Source organism: Tamandua tetradactyla, chromosome 7 (assembly GCF_023851605.1).
Source record: "Tamandua tetradactyla isolate mTamTet1 chromosome 7, mTamTet1.pri, whole genome shotgun sequence".
NCBI classification, from domain to species: Eukaryota; Metazoa; Chordata; class Mammalia; order Pilosa; family Myrmecophagidae; genus Tamandua; species Tamandua tetradactyla.
In genome coordinates, this window is record NC_135333.1 from 12,878,419 (window position 1) to 12,901,691 (window position 23,273).

The 23,273-nt window shown below is 37.4% G+C and overlaps 1 protein-coding gene across 4 annotated transcripts in view; it reads left to right on the forward strand.

Annotated features, from left to right (window-relative positions):
* Nucleotides 1-23,273, forward strand: part of WDR64 (WD repeat domain 64) — a 145,165-nt gene that overhangs the window by 85,828 nt on the left and 36,064 nt on the right. For all 4 annotated transcript variants that reach the window (XR_013179191.1, XM_077168461.1, XM_077168463.1 and 1 more), the window contains 5 exons: nt 1,703-1,826; nt 3,691-3,866; nt 14,108-14,284; nt 19,555-19,685; nt 22,406-22,507. Coding sequence is in view for 3 of the 4 variants with exons in the window: in XM_077168461.1 (XP_077024576.1) it covers nt 1,703-1,826; nt 3,691-3,866; nt 14,108-14,284; nt 19,555-19,685; nt 22,406-22,507 (710 nt within the window). In the remaining variant the exon portion in view is untranslated. The remainder of the gene's footprint in view (nt 1-1,702; nt 1,827-3,690; nt 3,867-14,107; nt 14,285-19,554; nt 19,686-22,405; nt 22,508-23,273) is intronic.

The window sequence follows — 23,273 nt, forward strand, 5'->3', positions numbered from 1 at the left end:
TGAACCCAGGTTTGCCCAATGTGAAAACTTACGTGCACTTTCCACTGCATTGCCCAAACCTTGTCATTACTGTGTTCCTAGATGTCAGGGTACTTGACCATGCTAACTGCACCTATAGTTATGACTTCTGAAGCCATTTGACAGTGATGGCTGGAGTATTTGCTTCAAGGCTTTATCCTTTTATTTCATACATACTCTCAGAAAGGAGACATACAGTGTAGTGTGGAACATTCCTCTGGGGACTTTAAATCCCCTCTCAATCTTAGATGTTCTGTGCTCGTGTACTTGAGATTTTCTCAGGCCCAAATCCCCTAACCAGTTAATTGTTGCTTATTTATGGTAATACTTGCAGAGAGTAAGTGAGGAAAATGAAAAAAAACTTGCCCTGTTTTCAGGCAATACTGATCTCTTAAGGAGAAACATAATGACTTCCCTGGGGAAACAAAGAAACAAATTAAAAAAAAAACCCAACCCAGAGGAATACATCTGGGTGAGTTTTCATACAGATTGGCTGAAGAAGCATCAGACTTCAGGCCAGGAGATGGGTGACCCCTGAGACCTCTTCATGCAGTGACCCACATTCCTCGTTCTCCCCCAAGGGTGCACAGAGGTGAAGAGCATGGGTGCTAGGACAAGATTGGCGTCTTTACAATACTAGCTCTCCCACTACCCCTTCCCAGCCCAAGTCATTATCTGGCTCAAGACTATTTCACCAGCTATATCCCAATTCTCCCTCTTTCAGTTCAGCCACAAAAGCTTTCTCTCTGTTTCCTGAATGAGCATTGCCCCTTCCCATCTTTCATATTCACACCCCACCCCCACCCCAGTACTTGAGTGCAATCATTTTGTGTTGCTGGTTCAGTTCTGTTATTTACTAGCAATCTGATTTACATTTCAGCATGGCAGATCCAAGAAGAGAGAGAGGTTCATACTGAATAGTTTCTAGAGAGGGATTGTGTTTCCAAAGAGGGACAATGATGAGTCTTTACATATTTCTAGATTTTCTGATCATATCCAGCCGGACTAATTATACAGAAGGGCTACTCTGAACTCTCTCTCTATCTATCTCTATTTTCCTATCTCTCTATCAAGAGCTGGGCCCAGGCACCTAGTCAGAACCCTCATCGGAAAGGTCAGTGAGCTATTGCCTCCAAGGCTCTCCCAGATTTCATGCTGTCCCGTGATCTCTGACTAATTTGGGTAAGTATCAACAGAAAATAAATGCAGTCTGACATTTTTCTGCTGACTTCTAATTGCGACATTTTTATCTTGTTGCTAACCTTGCTTCATGCTTATAATAGCAATCGACTTCTTCCTCCACAGCCAGAGGTTGCCTGGGATCAAGTTGCTGCCTGTCTCCGCCACTGACGTGTGCAACAGGCTTGCTGCAGGATAGCACAGTAACTGTTAGGCAACACTACATTTTTTTTAAGCTTTCTTTGATCAACCAATATTCAGGACAGAATGTTGGAAAAGGTAATAGAGGAGCTTCATACCACTTTCTGTTTTTTTGTTTTTTTTCACATGGGCAGGCACCGGGAATTGAACCCGGGTCCTTGGGCATGACAGGCAAGCACTCTTACCTGCTGAGCCACCGTGGCCCACCCTTCATACCACTTTTGAGGCTATTTTGAATACTGCAAAATTTTGAAAATAATGGAAGGGCAAATGCATTCCTTGCATTATTTATTCATTTCTACAGGTATGGGAACTAGAGACTGGCCTCCAAATATACCAGATTTTAGACCCTCACAGCTTCAATGTTGAACTGACAGCTGCAGCAATTGATGAAACTGGACTTGTTTTTGCCACAGGAGCACATAATGGTCAGTCTAAACTCCAAGTATGGCCTCCCTGCTTTAGTGTCCTGAGAATCTGTGCAAGGATCACATTAGTTTTGGGGGGTTAGAAAAATAGCATGAATCAGATGAAATATGTAAGAATGCCAGTAACATTGGCTGCCCAGCTGATCAGCGATAGATACTCCAATGGGTATTAATGTCTTTATATTGATTTTAAAATAATCAAAATTTTATTAGATTTATGAAGTTATATTACAGTTTTCAAAAGTTTTTCACCTGTACTATCTCATTTAATCCTTGGAGAGCCTTATCTATGTTGTACTGACTCATTCGATCCTTCTACTTTTGGGTACCATCAGCTAAGGAACATTAGATTTAGTACCTGGTGACAATATTTTTACTGGGTTTGGACCAGAAGAATTACCCAGCAAACTTTATTGTATAACACCTAGAATTCCATACTGGACTTGTTTCCATGTCTAAGCTTCTTGAGGGCATGAACTGTGCCAACCTTAAAGGCATGTGTAACATTGTTTGATGCTTCTCGTGTGGTGGTGCCCTGCATAGAAGTTCTAGGAACTAGAGGGTTACACACTGCCTCCCTGCCACCTCACCTTGTTTAGAACTGCCATAAAAGAACTGCTTTATCTGGACAATCTGAACAACTGAATACACTGCTCAGAATCTTGTAAATCATTAATGCTTGCTCACCAACCAATACAGCGAACATCCTGATATGAAAGTCTCATTTCTAAAAAGGTGAACAGATGATAACACAGCATGAAATAAAATTATGAATGCTGGGTTGATGGGATGTGAATGAATGCAACTGCTCTTCATATGGAGCAATTCTTAAGAAAGCAGTTGCATTCTTCTATAAGCACAGCCTGTATACAAATGAAAATTAATTATAGAAATTCTGAGCAATAAATACAATCATTATCAGGCATAAACATTAAGAAATTTATAAATATATGTGACTTTAGATAGTATTATTTTCAAGAAAGCAATTCATATTTTACTTTGTTAGATCTAGAATCTACAATTCTTTTAAATGTTGGCAGTTTGTCCTTCTCAGAAGTACCAATGTTAGGTGAGAAAGATCCTGGATCCGGGAAAACTCAGATGTAGGATTCTTACCCGAGAGCTGCTGTACCCATTAGCCACTAGTCCTCTCTTTCTCAGCCACCCACCACCAAGGAAGAGGTGAGCAATACCACTTTCTGCTTTCTGCACCACCAAATCTAGCTGCCAAAATTCCAAGGTAACAGAAAACCTGGGCCAAGAGATTGTGGTCCACATAACCCAGGAATGAATGAGAGCATGGTCACTTCTTTTAACTGTTTATTTGTGTGACTATCTTTCTACAAGACTGTAAAGTCCCTGTGGACAGGAACTTGGCCTGCTCCCTCTGTATCTTTAGCTTCTACTACAAATTATCCTATTTGCTGGGCAAATAGGATAATTTAATCAATGCTTATTGACTTTGTTAGTGCACAAATAAGTGATGAGAGTTATGAGTACTGCTGATGGAGAGAACCTCACATGAGGGAAGGAAAAGAATCCAGTAAAAAAACTGGAAAACATTCATACAATAAAGGCAGAAAAGATTCACTTAGCAAGGAAAGATCAAATAGGAGAGTCAGGGAAAAGAGCCACAAATTTCAAAACATTGTCTGGTCCCATTTATTTTTTATCAGTCTGTGACAAACTGAGGTATATACAAATGTATATCATGCACGGCAAGGCTGAGGAGACTCATAGTATGAAACAAATATAGGATAATTTTTTGGCAGAAAGCTTTCAATTAGATCAATTTTCTTTGAGCTGAAAGCCAAGCTTTCTATAGATCGTTTTTATCCACAAAGTCCTTTTCCACTGTGCCTAGGAACAGTTAAAATCTGGGACTTCGGCAGTGGACAAGAGATGAAAGTGTTGCCTGAAGGGAAAGACTGGAAGGATGAAGAGCACATGCTGCGTCGCCTGGTTTTCCTGAAACCTCAAGAAAAACACGAGTACTTTGTCCTTGCCTTGGAACACAATGGGAAGATCAAAATGATCCAGGTTTAGTCTCATTTCTATATTTTGTGCTCTGGTTTCTTGGGAAAAATCAGAGTCAGGGGACGCCTCCCTTGCCAGCCGGCTAAAGACAGCACTGATTCACCAACCTTCCCATAATGCTCCTAAATAACCTCCCCAAGGTCCAAGAGAGACAGAAAAAGAGCAGCTGCTCACCCACAGCATCCTACCCATCAAAAGGCTTTTGTCAGAAGGTTTAAGTCAGAGAGCTTTACAGTGGGTGTTAGAAAGGTAAATTGGCACATAGCTGCCACCACTGACACTGTTGATAAACTCATTTGGGAATAATTCACTGGCAAGAACTGTTCTCCGGCAGGCTCTGTTACAAGGGGCGATGATTCCTCTCTGTCCCTTATAACCCATGGCACACTCAGGCATACGCAAGTCATCATTTTAATTTGTCACCAAAATTGCTTTGTTTACTTTAAAGTTTTTTATGTAATCTGCTCAGGGCTGTTTTAGGAGGGTTGAGGTAGACTAATTTATTTTTCCTATGACTCTATTACCACCTAGCAATGCTAATGCCATCATCATATTTGTAATGAAGGCTAGATAATTTATATTGGCTATTGAGTAAATCGCTCCCTGCCACCTAGAACTTAAGGAACACGTTGCCTTTCTCATTTCCCTTCTGAAAGCCAATATCAGAAGAAACTTCTTGAATAGGGTAGCAATGATGAAGCACCATAAGTCATTAAGATGATTTGAAGGACCTAGTACTGGAAAAAAGAAGTAAACAAACTTCCCTGATTCAATATATTCTTCCTTCCCCTGAGCATCCCAAAATGACACTGTAGAAAATAATTGATCAGTAATCTCCTCTAAAATACAACAATGTGTTGTTTTCTTTCTTCAAGTCAGATGTCCTTTAGAAGCTGCAAGAAGCACCATCCCACATCAAAATTGTTTTTGATTTTACTCTGGCATCTTTTGCTTTGATTATTCTGGTTCCCCATGTCTCTAGAACCTGTAAATTATGAACTTGATGAGGGCTGAAAACCTCTCATGAGGATTTCTATTCTTCCCCTGCCTAGTGTAGGTGCCTATTAAGTACTGAAAGAACAAAAATATATAAGAAACCTTTAATAAGGTGGACAATAGTGAATGTATGGGATGGGAGGAGGGGAGGGATTTGTGGAACATTTATTGACTTTGAAGTGGAAGTATTACAACAAAAATAATGTTGAAAGTACACCTGGCAATGTAAAATATGGTTTGATTTGGCCAGTTATTTTCTAGAATATTTCCATTCACATTTTTCAACAACCATTTACCAAATGCTTGCCACAGATGAGAAAGATATGCTCCCTTTTATCATGGAATTCACAGTTCAATGGGAAGGACTGATATGGAATCACCTATTTCTAGTGTGATTAATCCTTGCATGAAGTACTACAGAAGCTTGTGATGGTGAGGTGAGGCCAGTTTAACCTGGGAGTCAGATTTCTCTTTCCAGTGATTTTCAATTAAATTCAACACAGTTCAAAAAATATTTTGTGTTCCCCACATGTATTAGGCATTGTTCCAAATTTCTGGAGTTTAAACAAAATAAGGTATTGGTGAGCTACATTCCTCAGACCAACATTCCCCGAAAACAACTAAAAATTCTGGAAAAAATAGTTTTTAAATCTCTTTGCTAGCATTAAAGAGCTCATAATATAGTGAAGAAACCCCAGACCAAAATCTAAAGGAGAGTGGAGGTAGAGGTAAATTGAGTATCTGAACATCGCTGCTACTTTTGCCCTGAGGATATTTGCCAAAGAAAACTAGGCCTCAATTTTGGAGACTCACCAGATGAGGGGCAAAGAAGTCAAGGCCCTGGACCTGCCTAAGGCAAGGAGTTTAATACCATAACCACAATAAGCTGGAAACCAAATTCACCTTATCAGGGTAAGGTTGCCTGACACTGAGTCCAGCAGGGAAGAAAGGGGAGGGATACGAAAATGAAATGAAACAAGATAAAATCCTGTCCCTCAGAAGCTGTGGCCACAGGTAAGATCTCATGTGCTTCGGAAACCTAGATTGGCAATGCTTTGGCAGTCAATGAAATCTCCACTAAGAGTTGGTTTATAAAACACTTAAAATTACAGATCCAAGAAGTGCAGTGTACCCCAAAGAGAATAGATCCAAAACAGACATACTCCAAGACACTTACTAATCAGAATGTCAGAGGTCAAAGAGAAAGAGAGAATCTTGAAAGCAGCAAGAGAAAAGCAATCCATCACATACAAAGGAAGTCCAATAAGACTATGCATAGATTTCTCAGCAGAAACCATGGAGGTGAGAAGACAGTGGGATGATACATTTAAATTACTGAAAGAGAAAAACTGCCAACCAAGAATTCTATATCCAGCAAAATTGTCCTTCAAAAATTAAGGAGAGAGCGGGCCACAGTGGCTCAGCAGGTAGAGTTCTTTCCTGCTGTGCTGGAGACCCAGGTTCAATCCCTGGTACCTGCCCATGCCAAAAAAAATGAGGGAGAAATTAAAATATGTTCAGACAAAAAATCACTGACAGAATTTGTGACCAAGAGACCAGCTCTGCAAGAAACACTAAAGGGAGCACTAAAGGCAGATACGAAAAGACAGAAGAGAGATACATGGAGAACTGTGTAGAAAGGAAGACTAAGAGTAAGGTAAAAAGAAGAAAAATTAGATATGATATATAAAATCCAAAAGGAAAAATGGTAGAAGAAAATACTACCCATACAGTAATAACACTAAATGTTAATGGATTAAACTCCCCAATCAAAAGACAGACTGGCAGAATGGATTAAAAAACATCTATATGCTGTCTACAGGAAACACATTTAGACCCAAGGATAAACATAGGTTGAAAGTGAAAGGTTGGGAAAAGATATTTCATGCAAATAACATTCAGAAAAGAGCAGGAGTAGCTACACTAATATCCAACAAATTAGACTTCAAATGTAAAATAGTTAAAAGAGACAAAGAAGGACACTATGTATTAATAAAAGGAAAAATTCAACAAGAAGACATAGCAATCATAAATATTTGTGCAACGAGCCAGAGTGCTCCAAAATACATGAGGCAAAGGTTGGGAAAATATATTTCATGCAAATAACAATCAGAAAAGAGCAGTAATAGCTATACTAATATCCAACAAATTAGACTTCAAATGTAAAACAGTTAAAAGAGACAAAGAAGGACACTATGTATTAATAAAAGGAACAATTCAACAAAAAGACATAACAATCATAAATATTTGTGCAACCAACCTGAATCCTACAAAATACATGAGGCTAACACTGAAAAGAGAAATAGAAACATCTGCCATAATAGTTGGAGACTTCAATTCCATACTCTCATCAATGGACATAACATCTAGACATAAGATCAATAAAGAAACAGAGAATTTGAATAATACAATAAATGAGCTAGACTTAACAGATATTTATAGAACATTATACTCCACAACAGCAGGATACACCTTTTACTCAAGTGCTCATGGATCATTCTCAAGGATAGACCATATGCTGGGTCACAAAGCAAGTCTCAATAAATTTTAAAAGGTTGAAATCATACAAACAATTTCTCAGATCACAAAGGAATGAAGTTGGAAATCAGTAATAGGCAGAGTGACAGAAAATTCACTAATATGTGGAGGCTCAACAACACACACTTAAATAACTAGTGGGGCAAGGAAGAAATTACAAGAGAAATCAGTAAATATCTCAAGGCAAATGAAAATGAAAACACAACATATCAAAACTTATGGTTTGCAGCAAAGGCAGTGCTAAGAGGGAAATTCATTGCCCTAAAATGCCTGTATCAAAAAAGAAGAAAGGGCAAAAATCGAGGAATTAACAGTCCACTAGGAAGAAGTAGAGAAAGAAGAGCAAACTAACTCCAAAGCAAGCAAAAGGAAAGAAATAATGAAGATTAGAGCAGAAATAAATGAAATTGAGCACATGAAAACAATTGAGAAAATCAACAAAACCAGAAGCTGGTTCTATGAGAAAATCAATAAGATTGATGGACCCTTAGCAAGATTGACAAAAAGAAGAAGAGAGAGGTTGCAAATAAATAAGATCAGAAATGGAAGAGGAGACATAACCACTGACCCCACAGAAATAAAGGAAGTAATGACAGAATACTATGAGCAACTTTATGCTAATAAATATGAAAATGTAGATGAAATGGACAACTTTCGAGAAAGGCATGAACAACCAACTTTGACTGGAGAAGAAATAGATGACCACAACAAATCAATCAGAAGTAAACAAATTGAATCTGTCATTAAGAAGCTCCCCAAAAAGAAAAGTCCAGGACCAGATGGCTTCACATATGAATTCTACCAAACATTTCAGAAAGAATTAGTACCAATCCTGCTCAAACTCTTCAAAGAAAATGAAGAGGAGGGAAAGTTAGGAATACCTAACTTATTCTACAAAACCAACATCACCCTCATACCAAAGCCAGACAAAGACATTACAAAAAAAGAAAACTACAGATCAATCTCTTTAATGAATATATATGCAAAACTCCTCAACAAAATTCTAGCAAGTCAAATCCAGCAACACATTAAAAGAATTATACATCAAGACCAAGTAGGATTCATTCCAGGTATGCAAGGATGGTTCAATATAAAATCAATAAATGTTATACACCATATCAACGAATGAAAGCAGAAAAACCACATGATCATCTCGATTGATGTAGAAAAGGCATTTGACAAAATTCAACGTCCTTTCCTGTTGAAAACACTTCAAAAGATAGGAATAGAAGGGAACTTCCTCAACATGATAAAGGAAATATATAAAAAAATCCCACAGCTATCATCATCCTCAATGGGGAAAAACTGAAAACTTTCCCCCTAAGAACAGGAACAAGACAAGGATGTCCACTGTCACCACTGTTATTCAACATTGTGTTGGAAGTTCTAGCCAGAGCAATTAGACAAGAAAAAGAAATACAAGGCATCAAAATTGGAACAGAAGAAGTAAAACTCTCACTGTTTGCAGATAATATGATACTGTATGTCAAAAACCCCAAAAAATCCATAGCAAAACTACTAGAGCTAATAAATGAGTACAGCAAAGAGACAGGTTACAAGATCAACACTCAAAAATCTGTAGTGTTCCTATACACTAATAATGAACAATCTGAGGGGGAAATCAAGAAATGAATTACATTTACAATTGCAACCAAAAGAATAAAATATTTAGGAATAAATTTAACTAAAGAGACAAAAGACCTATACAAAGAAAACTACAAGAAATTGTTAAAAGAAATCACAGAAGACCTAAACAGATGGAAGGGCATACCATGTTTATTGATTGGAAGACTAAATACAGTTAAGATGTCAATTTGACCTAAATTGATTTACAAATTCAATGCAATACCAATTAAAATCCCAACAACTTACTTTTCAGAAATAGAAAACCAATAACTAAATTTATCTGGAAGGGCAGGGTGCCCCCAAAAGCTAAAAGTATCCTGAAAATAAAATGAAGTCAGAAGTCTCACGCTATTTGACTTTAAGGTGTATTATGGAGCTACAGTGGTCAAAACAGCATGGTACTGGCATAAGGATAGATATACTGACCAATGGAATAGAATAGAGTGTTCAGATATAGACCCTCTCATATATGGACAATTGATCTTTGATAAGGCAGTCAAGCCAACTCACCTGGGACAGGACAGTCTGTTCAATAAATGGTGCCCAGAGAACTGGATATCCATATGCAAAAGAATGAAAGAGGACCCATATCTCACACCATATACAAAAATTAACTCAAAATGGATCAAAGACCTAAACATTAAATCTAAGACCATAAAACTGTTAGAAGAAAATGTAGAAAATGTTAGAAGAAAATCTTATAACTCTTATACTAGGAGGTGGTTTCCTAGACCTTACACCCAAAGTAAGAGCACTGAAGAAAGAAAGAAAGAAATGAGAATTCCTCAAAATTAAACACTTTTGTGCATCAAAGAACATCAAGAAAGTAAAAAGACAGCCTACACGATGGGAGACAATATTTGGAAACGACATATCAGATAAAGGTCTAGTATCCAGAATTTATAAAGAGATTGTTCAACTCAACAACAAAAAGACAGACAGCTGAATTACAAAATGGGCAAAAGACTTTACAGACACTTCTCAGAAGAGAAAATACAAATGGCCAAAAGGCACATGAAGAGATGCTCAACCTCCCTGGCCATTAGAGAAATGCAAATCAAAACCACAATGAGATATCATCTCAAACCCACCAGAATGGCCATTATCAGTAAAACAGAAAATGACAAGTGCTGGAGAGGATGTGGAGAAAGAGGCACACTTATCCACTGTTGGTGGGACTGTCAAATGGTACAACTGCTGTGGAAGGCAGTTTGGCAGTTCCTCAAAAAGTTAAATATAGAATTGCCATATGACAAGGCAATACCATTGCTAGGTATCTACTTGGAGAACGTGAGGGCAAGGACACAAACAGACATTTGCACACCAATGTTTATAGCAGCATTATTTGCAATTGCGAAGAGATGGAAACAGCCAAAATGTCCATCAACAGACGAGTGGTTAAGCAAACGGTGGTATATACATACAATGGAATATTATGCAGCCATAAGACAGAATAAAGTTATGAAGTATGTAACAACATGGATGGACCTTAAGGACATTATGCTGAGTGAGATTAGCCAGAGACAAAAGGACAAATATTGTATGGTTTCATTGATATTAACTGACATTAGTGAATAAACTTGGAGAATTTCATTGGTAACAGAGACCATCAGAAGATAGAAATAGGGTAAGATATTGTGTAGTTGGAGCTGAAGGGCTACAGATTGTGCAACAGGACTGAATGTAAAAACGCAGAAATGGACAGCACAATACTACCTAACTGTAAAACATATATGTATTACATGTTAAACACTGAATGAAGCTGAATATAAGAATGATAGAGGGAGGAGGGCTGGGGGCCCAAATGAAATCAGAAAGAAAGACGATAAAGACTGAGATGGTATAATCTAGGAATGCCTAGAGTGTATAATGATAGTGGCTAAATGTACAATTTTAAAAATATATCTGCGTGAGCAAGAACAAAGTAATGTCATTATTGCAGGGTGCTGAAAATACATGGTAATTAATATTTTAAAATTTTATCTTATGTGTGAGACTAAAGCAAAAAATGTTTATTTGGTACAAAATTATATTTTGACTACTGCATTCCCTAATGTAACTTATGTAGACAGCTTAAATGAACACCGTAAGTACATGGAACCTTGAGTAGGACATGAGATTTTGTTGTTTTGTCCAGAGTGATGCCCCAATAAATCCCAGAGTGATTTAAACAGTGAATAAAAAAGTATCTGCAAAGTCCCCTTTGGGGAGTGGTGAGAAAGGGGGAAAATTCAACCTCCCGAGTTGAATTCTTGATATTCTCACAAGCAGTGCGGACAACCAAAGCTATAGGCTGAGCCCCCAACCTTGGGGTTTCTTCATATGAAACTTAACCCCACAAAGGATAGGTCAAGCGTACTTAAAATTAGGCCTAAGAATCACCCCCAAGAGAACTTCTTTTGTTGCTCAGATGTGGCCTCTCTCTCTCTCTCCAGCCAACACAACAAGCAAACTCACCACCCTCCCCCTATCTATGTGGGACATGACTCCCAGGGGTGTGGACCTTCCTGGCAACCTGAGACAGGAATCCTGGAATAAGCTGAGACTCAGCATCAAGGGATTGAGAAAAACCCTAGAATGAGCTGTGACTCAGCATCAGGGGATTGAGAAAACCTTCTCGACCAAAAGGGGGAAGAGTGAAATGAGACAAAATAAAATATCAATGGCTGAGAGTTTCCAAACAGAGTTGAGAGGTTATTCTGGAGGTTATTCTTATGCATTAAATAGATATCACCTTGTTGTTAGTCAAGATGTAGTGGAGAGGCTGGAGGGAACTGCCTGAAAATGTGGAGCTGTGTTCCAGTAGCCATGTTTCTTGAAGATGATTGTAAATGATATAGCTTTCATAATGTGACTGTGTGATTGTGAATAAATAAATAAATAAATAAATAAATAAAGCTTGGTTTAAAGTAGTACAAAGCTGGTAGTTCAACCAGGCACTCGGCAGACACAAATCCATTCCAGAGGAAGGCATCTTCATTTCAGGCCACAGTCAAATTAACCAAGCCCACAAGCAACAGGTAATGATGTGTTGCATAGAAATAAATAGAGAAAAAGAATAAAAACAAGTCTATTTATGACAAAAGTGTCACTGCAGATCAGTGCAGCAAGAATGGACATTTAAATAAATGGTTTTGGATCCGCTAGGCATCCATAAGGAAAAAAATTCCTAAGAATATCTGATAAGTTAATGACTTAAACACATTAACTGAAAGTTTTTAGCAGTTAATGGAGGAAATTGTTTTATTGTGTCTTAAGGCTTAAAATCACTAATATAATGAAAAGGATAGTTTATTTGACTTCATTAAACTTAGAACTTTTCTTCAACACAAATCATAATGAAGAGTGAAAAGACAAGAATAGTTAGAGATGATATCCGCAACCCATAATAACCAATATTAACTTTTATTAGCATCCAAAATATTTAAACAACTCTTACAAAATATATAAGAATTCTTCTTATTTAAGGAATAAGGAACACCATGCAGTAGAAACGTAAAAATGTATAGACACATCACAAAACAGAAAATCCAAATGGCCAATAAACATATGAAAAGCTGCTAAACTCATTAGTGATCAGGGAAATTCAAAGTAGAATCACAAAGAGATTATACATCCAGTAGACTGGTCTTAACCATGTATCTGCTAATACAAGTATTAGCAAGGATGTGGAATAACAGGAGCTCTCGCACACTTTCATGTGTATGTAAAGTGATACCAACCCTTGGGAAACGTTTTGGCATTACAGTACTTTTCATTCAGAGGCCTGTATGTGTTACCTGGAAGTTATTGTGACAATGTGAATAAGAAGTCCAGTGCAGTCTGATGCTTTTACCTTTGTAAGTAACTTATTCTTTCTATCTGAAAATAGAAAATATCTTATCTTTGTTCTTGAAGTTTAAATGGTATGCCTATGCTTATATCATTTCTCATCAATTCCACTGGAGACCTTTCACTCTGCAGTTCTCGGGAATTTTTTGTATTATTATTTGTTAAGTGTCTCACCCATATCTATTTCCTTTTCTAGTTCAGGAACTCATACGACTTGCATATTACGTCTTCTGAATCTAGTCTCTATGTGTCTTCTTTTCCTCTATGCTTTCTATCTCTTAGTTTTGAGATATTTTCTCAACATCTGAGTTAGTCGTTCAGGTTTTAAACATGAACTTACTCTCCTTCAGCTCATCAACCAAATTCTAAAATTTGAAGATCATGGGGTTTTATTTTTGTTTCTGTTTTGAACCTCCTTAAGTAGTCTTCATTTTTGTTTAAGTTATCAGACTCCTCCAACAGTTCTAGTTAGTTTGGGACCTGTTCTGCATGTTTTATTTGTCCTTCTCTCTGGATGCTAAGCCCTCCTACCTACATTTCTTTTTCTGCTCACTGGAGTTCAGCTAATAGAAAAGCATGGAGGTTGTGTTGGGGATTGAATCATGTCCCCCACAAAAGGTATATTCAAGTCCCAATCCCTGGCCCTGTGGGTGGGAACCCATTTGCAAATAGAACCTTTGATGATGTTATTAATTAAAGTATGCCCAAAATGAATAAGGATAGGCCTTAATTCAATATGGTTGAAATTCTTATAGACAAGGAAATTGGACAGAAAAGAAGCAAGAAGCTGGAAGTCAGTGGAACTCAGAAGAGAAAGGAGTTGTGGCAATATCTAAACATTCAACAATAGAATGGATAAATAGATTTCAGTGTATTCATGCAATCCTATAAGGCAATTAAAAATAAATGAACTTGAACTCCAAATAACTTGTGTAAATCTCAAAAAAAATAATGCATATAGTTTTATAACATTTATAAAACAGCTTAAAAATGTGAATGTGACAGTTTCATACACACCACAGAGATAGAGAAATATTTAAACTTTCGTGACTAACACTATATTCAGGTTACTAGCTATCTCTGGGGAGGGTAGAGGATAGGGGTATTATATTAAGGAGGGATATTTGGGGCTTAGGATTTGATAAAGTAAGGTGTATAAGAGTATATGTTTCATTTTTCTCTATTTTTTAAAACAAGCTCCATACAAAATAATTCACTGAGTGTTCCATGTTGTCACTGGGTTTCTATTGAAGGGGAAGGAAGATGACATCTGCCTTGCTGTGCTATGGGAGCTGCCCGACGTTCTGCCCGTCCTACGAGATGGGAAGCACACTGTGCCACTGAAGGTGGCTACCGATCCCAGGGGCATGACTAGTCCTTTCCCAAATGTTGAATTGATATTGGAGAAAAGCATTTCTCGGCATGCTAAAGTAAGATTCATTTCTTGATTTTTTTAAATGTTTACTTTTTAATACGGACAGTTTCAAACATACAAAAGTAGAGGGGAAAAAATAATAGATTTCTGTGTAACATTGCTCAGTTTCAAAAATTACCTATGAATGGCCAAACTTGTGCCATCTTTATTCCTTCCACAAATCCTAGATATGCTATCACTTCATCCCTAAATGTGAGTATATATCTCTAAATGTTAATGACTCTTCAAAATATAATAATACCATTATCACCTTACAAGTCTTTACATGAATTTACAAGAAGTCTTTAATATCACATATTCATTCAGAACTCAAATTTCCAAGATTCCCTCATATAAATATATACTTTATAGTTGGTTTACTTCAACCAGTATCCAAATAAGCTTCACCTGTCACATTTGGTTGGTAAGTCTCTTCTAATACATAAATTTCTCTCCATCTCTCTTGCCCTCTTTTTCCTTGCAATATGTTGAAGAAAATGGACAGTTTGTGTCATTGCTTCTGACTTTCTGGATGTTGCTGATTAAGAAACTCTGCAATGTGGTAGTTAAACCTGGTGACTTGATTGCAGATAGGTTTGTTAGGTTTTTTTTCCAAGACGCTTTCATGGATGATGATGGGAACATTATCAAGATGCACATAATGACTGGTTGCTGGTAGATTAAAAATGATAATTCAGCATTTTAAAATTAGCATTTCTCTTATAATGAGTTAGCTGAGCATCTTTTTATATGTGTAAGGGCCATTTGTCTGATCATACCTTTTGTCCATTTTTATATCTAGTGTTTGCTATTTTCCTTCCAATGTTTCAAAAGCCCTTTGTATATTAGGGATGTTAGGAATATACACATACATATGTATATCTAAATAAACAAACGCAAATGTAAATAATTAGGGATATATATATTAGGGATATCATTCCTTTGTGATATAGGTTGAAAATATTTTTTTCTAGTTTCTTGTGTGTGCTTTCATTTTATCCATGTTTTTTTGCCATGGTAATGCAGCTGGATTTCTGATTATCAGAAACAATTGCTTGGAAATAATCACAGGTGTTCTTCAAACTCCACACAGGAAGTCCACTAAGCTTTCATCTACTCTTTTATCTAAAAAAATTGCTAGGTGTTTTAGCTTCTCCTAGATTTCGATAACAAGATGTCAGTTTTCCAGGGCTGTCACATTCTGGTGAGTTCCTTATCTCATGGGGATCTTTCTCTACATCTCTGGCTTCTCTGCTGATTACTGCTGACTGGAGGCATCCAAATGTCCTCTGCTACAGTATAAGGACTTCGGCCAAATTAGATTATGGTGCACCCTCATTTGACCACACCTTAACTAATCACATTTTCAAAAGCCCTTATAAATGGGTTCACACCCAGAGGACGGGGTAAGGACTTGAACATGCCTTTTGGGGCGGGGGGCGGGGGGGCATGATTCAATCCCCACCACGGAGATTTATCTTTTTTAAGCTTTTTATTTTGTTCTGGTGATATCACTTGGCCACTTATACAATCATCTGTTGTGCTGCTGCTGCATTTAGTGTTTTTAAATCAGAGTCCTCGCCTACCATGCCAGAGACCTGGGTTTGATTCCCTGTGCCTGCCCATGCAAAAAAAAAAAAAATCTAAATAAGGAAAATTTACGCTTAGACTTCTGTTTTCAGGATAGTCTCAAAATTCCAAAATTGTAAGTACACTGAAAGATATCAGTCTTGTTCCCCACAACACAGGAATGGTGAATTATATCCTAGCAAGTACTTAAGATAAAATTTTAAAAGTCTAGAACCAGAGTTCTTAATATTGGGTCCATGGAATCCCCCATCCATGGACTTCTGGAGGGTATAAAACATCTCTGAAATGGGGTGCAAACTTCTTTTCTTAGTGGAGCAAGGTCCATTGCCTTTTCTTTCCAATATTTCATCATGAAAAAATGCCAAGATATAGAAAAGTTCAAGGAATTATACAATGAGCACCTGTATAGCCCTTCACTTAAATTTTACTGTCAACATTTTGCTATAATTGTTTTATCACATATCTACCCATTGATCTATCCATCTTTAAATCTATTATTTTATGCATGCATTTCAAAGTACGTCAAAGACATCAAGACATCACCCCAAAACACTTCATCATATGTATCTTTAACCTCTGTTTGTTTATGGTTCTGTTTTTCATAATATTTACATACAATATAATTCACAAATTTTAAGTGTGGATTCTATGCTTTGAACAAGACATATACAACCCAAACTGTTATCAAATTTAAAAACATTACCATTGCCCCCAGAAAATCCCTTCATGGTCCTGCCCTGTCAATAGTCGCCCCGTTACCTAATAGCAACACTGTTCTGAGTTTTTCATAATGGATATACTGTTCTCCCTCCTTTTACAAGGATACCAGTCATTTTAGATTTAAAATCTACCCTATTTAATATGCCCCATCTTAGCTTGGTTTCCTATGCAAAGACCTTATTTTCAAATTTCAAAAGGAAATTATACAGTACAGACTGTCAGTCATTCAGCTTATGTTTTTGAGATTTGTCTATGTTACATGTATCATAGCTCAATCCTTTTTATGACTGAGTAGTAGGCTGCCATGGCTTTTTTTCCGCCACAATTTTGAAAATGTTTGTGACCAAGAAAAGGTTAATAATTGCTAACTAAAGTTTGAATGTATTTTGAAGATGTTTAGGAGTAGCTGTATATATTGAATCTAGAAAGTTTCACTTCAGGTCTCTTCAGAAGCTATTTTTGTGAGGTGTTTACACCTTCTCAATATGGCAGGAACATATGTGAATACCATAGTGCATGACAGATATTTGAAGTTGAAGGAGAAAGAGGTAAAGAAGCTGTACCCTTTCATTCCTGAAAAAATTTAGACCAATTGATTTTTAAAATGAGAATCTTCATTGACCTTAATTGATTAATATTAGCTCAAACTACTTACACTTTTCAGGTTTTAAGATAAAAATGCAATGATAATTGGTCAGTGTGGTAGTTAGATTCAGTTGTCAACTTGGCCAGGTGAAGGCACCTAGTTCTGTTGCTGTGGACATGAACCAATGGTACGTGAACCTCATCTGTTGTGATTACACCTGCAGTCAGCTAAGAGGCGTGCCTGCTGCAATGAATGGTGTTTGATTTAGGGTGTTTGATTTAATTGGCTGGTGCTTAAGTGAGAGAGCTCAAAGTAGCACAGTCCAAGCAGCTCAGCATACCTCATCTCAGCACTCGCAGCTCAGCCCAGGCCTTTGGAGATACAGAAAGGAATTACCCTGGGGAAAGTTGTTGGAACCCAGAAGCCTGGAGAGAAGACCAGCAGAGATCACCCTCTGCCTTCCCACATAAGAAGGAACCTCAGATGAAAGTGAGCTGCCTTTCCTCTGAAGAACTAATGAAATAAATCCCCTTTTATTAAAAGCCAATCCATCTTTGGTGTGTTGCATTCTGGCAGCTGGCAAACTAGAACAGTCAGATATTAAAGAATGAAAGAAAACTGAGTTTTAAATCCTTGAGGATTTCCTCCCCCCCTTCCATTAGTGAAAAAGCTCATAATTTGTGAAATTTGAAAGCTGATTCTGTCACAGAGAGGTATTGTATTATTTCTCCTCAGATTGAAACAAAATGGCAATTTATTACTGCAACTCAAATTCCATTCATTGATAGAGTTCAAATTATAAGCAAGTTTTGTTGTTAACTAGAAGGTCTTTGAAATCAATATATACAATGACTATATCATAATAACTTTATCTCATAATGTGTGCAGAAGAGAACAAAATGCATGACATAGAGTAATTGTATTCCACTTTTAACTCTACCAGTCATTGGAAACACTAGGTTCAATTCTATGTATTTGATATGTGAAACCTTGTTTGGAGTCACTAAGAAAAGAAAGAAGTTGAATGCATACTTAGTCAGAACCAAAGCAGTAGGCAAGTGATTCCATGCGTAATACAAAACAACTGTTTTGAAAATAAAAAATAAAAAAACTGTTGCAGTAAATTATTTAATTAATTATTGAAGTACATGAAAGTGCCTTTTAGGATTTAAATGTGAGTGTAAATTGTCTCTGATTCCATATTTTTTATGTTTAACATAATTAGCATGTATAGTACTCTCTTTGCAACATATTTTAAAATTACTGTATAGCTAGAAAGTTTATAAAAGTCACTTAGGAAAACAAGTTGGATTTGTGCATGAAAATTCTCTTTCCCTACAACTCTTTCAATTATGAAGCACTTTTGATTGAACTTATTGTGCATCTTGCATGGTTTAAGCACTGGAAGTATGAAGATGAATAAGGTATGGTACCTGCACCATATGAGGAAAATAGAAAACTTGGAGGATTAGGGAGTTTCCCAAAGATGACAGTTGCTGAATTAGGTCATAAAGAATGATCAGGAGTTATCTTGGCCCAGATGGGGACTTTCTAGGCAGAGGTGACAAGGTAAAGTGGAGGAGATAACATGAGCAAAATCAAAGAGGTAGGAAATTGCATGGGTTGCAAGTGATAACCACAAGCATCTCCATGATGCTGGAATAAGACTGGGAATGGTAAAGATGGAGACGGACACATAAGCAGGGGCTGGATCATGGTCACAATGTTCAAGAGATTGAGTATCCGTAAGAAATGGAAAGTTACTGAAAGACTTTCAAAAAGAAGTGACATGATCAGATTTGTAATTGTAAGTAACTCACCTTTGTTGGACTCATAGAGGATTTGAATTGGACAAGAGTGAAGGTAGAAGATGAAGGGATTAGGCTACTGTTTTGTCCACCCCCCTGCCCCGCCAGGCTACTGTTTTAATTGAAAAATATAAGGTCTTGGTAGTAGGAATGGTGAGGCATGAGAAGTTTCAAAAATATTCAGACAGTAAAAGTATCAGAACTTGTGATCGATTACTTAGTGATTGATGCCATGCAACTAGGAGAGGCAGAAAGGAATCAAGATGTTTGAAGGAAAGAAAAAATTGGGAAAGCATCTTAACAGGTAGGTAGGTCAAGGGAGAACAAGTCAAGGTGGAAAAGAAGAAGCCAGTAAAGAGGGAGAGTACATTTTTGTTGTTTTAGTGAATTCTGAAGATTAAAATTTTTTAATACCAGAAAGAAGATATCAACTTTTACCAAATTTCACATTCTAGGACTTAAAAAAAAAAACACATAAGACACGTTGTTTTAACTTAATGACAAAATAACAAAGTGTGTGCACAAGTGTTGTTAGATACTGTGATCATGATGGTTGGTGAATCTATTACCTTCCTCCTTTAGCATCCTGCTGTGGGTATAGAAGTGAGCTGCATTGATTTATTACAAGTGGAAGGATATAACTTGATAGTTGCTGGAACCTTAAACGGCGTGATCATCTTATGGAATTTTCTAATGTCTACTGTCACAGCAGTGTAAGTTGTGCCTTTTTCTTTAAAAATGTAAGTTGTGCTACAAAAGAACCAAGGTGACATGCAAAACACACATACACACAGAAAGCTAGAAATAAATATGATAATAACTCTAAAGGGAGGCTTCCAAGGAGGTTATGTTCTTAAGGAGTCTATGTTTTAAATCTCTAAATCCAAGAATGACATAAATAAGGTGTGACTTAAGTATTAGTAGCCCCAAGAGCTTTGACCCTTTAATCTTCTCACTCTAGTATATGCTTTTCCTGTGTGATCTTGTCCAAACTCATGGCCTCAAAAATACTTAAAATACATAATAATTTCAAAAACTAATCTTGCCAGAGTTTCAAACACACATGCCCAATTGCCTGCTAGAGATTTCCACCTGGGATTGCCACCAAGACCCTTAAAATGATGTTTTAAGGGCATGTGATCATGCCCCAAATTTCTTCCCAACGCAACAACCCCTCCCCTAAAACAGCTTCTCTTCCTATATTCCCAGTGACACCACCATCCACTTAATCACCAAATTCAAATGGTGAGATGCCTCCTAGAAGGATTTTCCTTCTCATTCATCACTCCAACACATCCAACTCATTAACAGGATGGTATCAACAAGGGCCAATGTGGCAGATGTGCTTCACTATCTCAACCAATTAGATTTGCCTTGTACTACAGTCAAAAACTTTACCCTTCTCTGCCATCCATTTCTAAATGTTTTTGCCATTGGTTGTAAAGGAAATAATCTAACATTGTATTATTTGTAAAAATTGGATTGTTTCTTCCCAGTTTTGCATCATTGTGCTAGAGGCAAAGGCCATGTGTGAACACTCTATGTCAAGGGTGTTTGTAAAATTTTACTTTGAAGTACAAGAGGTGGGCGGCCAGGAACCTTGAAAATAAAAACAAGCTTTATCCAGGCATGGGGTAGGGGGGTGGGGAGAAAAGAGATATAAAGGAAGGGGGAAGAGAGAGTTGGAGAAGAAAAGAGAAAAGGAGAAGAAAATACAGAAGAAATCTCTGTCTGCCTGGTTAAAGTACCTTTTCATACTATTGATCTACTTGGATCCCATGCCTACTTCCAGTCCAAATCTGAGTCACTACTTCTAGCAAAATTTTGAGGGAAAATAATCTTTTCTTGTTTGGGTCCTGGATTTATTGGCCTTTGAAACTTTTGTTGAAATAGCTCTCTCTGCTGATACCTCCCTCTTTATCTCGGCCCATGTTCTCCTGATTTCTGCCCTTAGAAAACTGTCATCCCTATCCCTTCTCACCAAAACTTGCCCTTAGACCTTTCTCACAGATTATATAATTGTCACTTGATACCTGTATCTCACTCTGTTTTTAATGCAGTTCTCACACTGTGTCAGCCTATGTATGACTTATTACCAAGTGAAAGCAGATGTACCAGAAAGTCAAAGACCGTAGTTCTGATGCCACAGCATAGAGAGGGGCAGCTCCCCTGAGTATATTCCCAATTTAAAGCTGGAGATGCTCCTTGTTGAAGTACCCAGCATTTTGTCAAGGGATGCATGCAAATCCAACACCCTATCAGAGAAAAACAACTAAAATGGGTCAAACAGAGTGCCCCTCCTTATAGGAAGATGAGTATATAAAAATATTTGATTCAGAATCAGTGGGGTATTTTACAAAATATAATTTAACACAGAACTCTATATGGTATTTTAGTTCCAGCTTTAAGTGCTCTAAAATTGAAAATGGTTTCCATATTCATGGTGAAAGCCATCTCTACCTCTACCCTCAACTTTTCCTGAATTCCCTTTACCAGTCAGGAAAAATAACCCTTATATTTGACCCAAATTCAGAAGTGTTCATAATTGATAATCCCCTTCACTATTCAACTTATCTGCAGAGCAGAAATAGCTAAAAATTTTGAGCCCAACAAGTCATCAAGCTAATTGGCTTCTCTTTCCAGATTAGTTCACTCCCAAGAAAGCTTCATTACTCATCAACCCAAATTAGCAGAGGCAAATTGCACTAGCGAAAGAGGGACATTTTGCTATAAGATCCATTTGGTATCAGCAATGGAAAGTGTGGCTTTTGAGAGCCAAGCATGAAATGTCATTGCAGGTGGTCAGGGATTGCTGTTTTGTTCCGAGAAAAGTATCTAAAGAATGTACATGGCGGATGCATGGGTGGTTCAGAGGTAGAATTCTCACCTTCCATAAAGGAGATCCGGGTTCAATTCCCAGACCATGCACACCCCCCCCCCCCAAAAAAGAAGAAGAATGTACATGGTTTCTTGGAATCTGGGTCAACAATAGACTAGAGAGACAAGAATATTTTAATCACCAAATAACGTTTTTAACTTCTCCACTAAGTTATAACCTTCTTGAGGGTAGTTATATTTTATTCAGTTTGTTGAGCCCCTTACTCAAACAGCAGAATTATTTTCTTTAAGCTGTATGAAACTTCTAGGAGCTTCCTCCATAGAATTATATAAACCTGTTCTGTAACCTATAAGTAGAAGAACCAGACCATTTAACTGAATTGAAAGACTTAAGCCACTAAATGATCATTTTGTTATATAGAATGTATTAAAGAAGATATGTTCAAACTCTACACATCTGGGTTTTACTTTCATTTTCAGTGAAAATGAAATAATATTTGCTGAATTAACTAGCTATGCATGGGATATATGATCTAAGTAATGTAAGCTACTTAATTTGTGAATTTTTACCATGGAAACATGTGCTTACGTCCAGGTTCCGACCTGAAGCTTCCCTCACTGAGGACCCTGACTTGGATCCCAGACGCTTTAGAATTAATGATATTCTGTTACTCTTTCGTACACCCGAATGTGCAAGGTAAATCAGTATCAATTGATCAAGTAATACTGTCTGGAACTTATGTGGATGATCTAAAAATAGTTTTCCTCATCCCAGCAGTAAGCGGGGTACAACTCAGGGAAGACATAGGTTGGAGTGTCTACCTGGCTTCAGCTTTCTCCTTCTGTTGTTACTGCCTTTTTGTACCTGGGTGGCTCCTTAGGGAGTTAACTCACCATGTGGTCCTCTTTCCATGTCAGCCTCACAGTCTCCTTGATAACAGTAGTAGATATGGCAAATGCCCACTAGTCCATACCCCTAGGCAAATCTAATGCCATAAGCACTGAAGTGAAGCTCAATGAAGGACTTCCAGGGCAAATATGGAAGATTCGGTGGCAGGAGGTATCATATAGCATCCGGTAGAACTAAGCAATCTCGATCCATTTTTGATAGAGCATGGGATTGTTTTTGAAGCTTTTATGAAAAAGTAATTTTTCCTATTTATATTTGCTTAAGAGCTCAGGTTTTCAGGCAATCGACAGTGTTAAACAAATACCTGGAGTAAAATCAAAAGTGTCTGTGGTTATGTTTGGGCTGCCCCAACAGTAAGCCAGAATTTAGCATTGTCTCTACACTTTTGGTTTGAAATTTCCCCCAAACTATTCTGAGAAAATTTTGAGGACTTCTTCCATATACATCTACACCAGCACCCTAAGCCACTTTTCATCCTATTCCAGCAGAAACTGGATCAGGCCAGAACCGAAACAGGAGGTTCTCCAGACTTACCATGCCCCAATCAATCCAC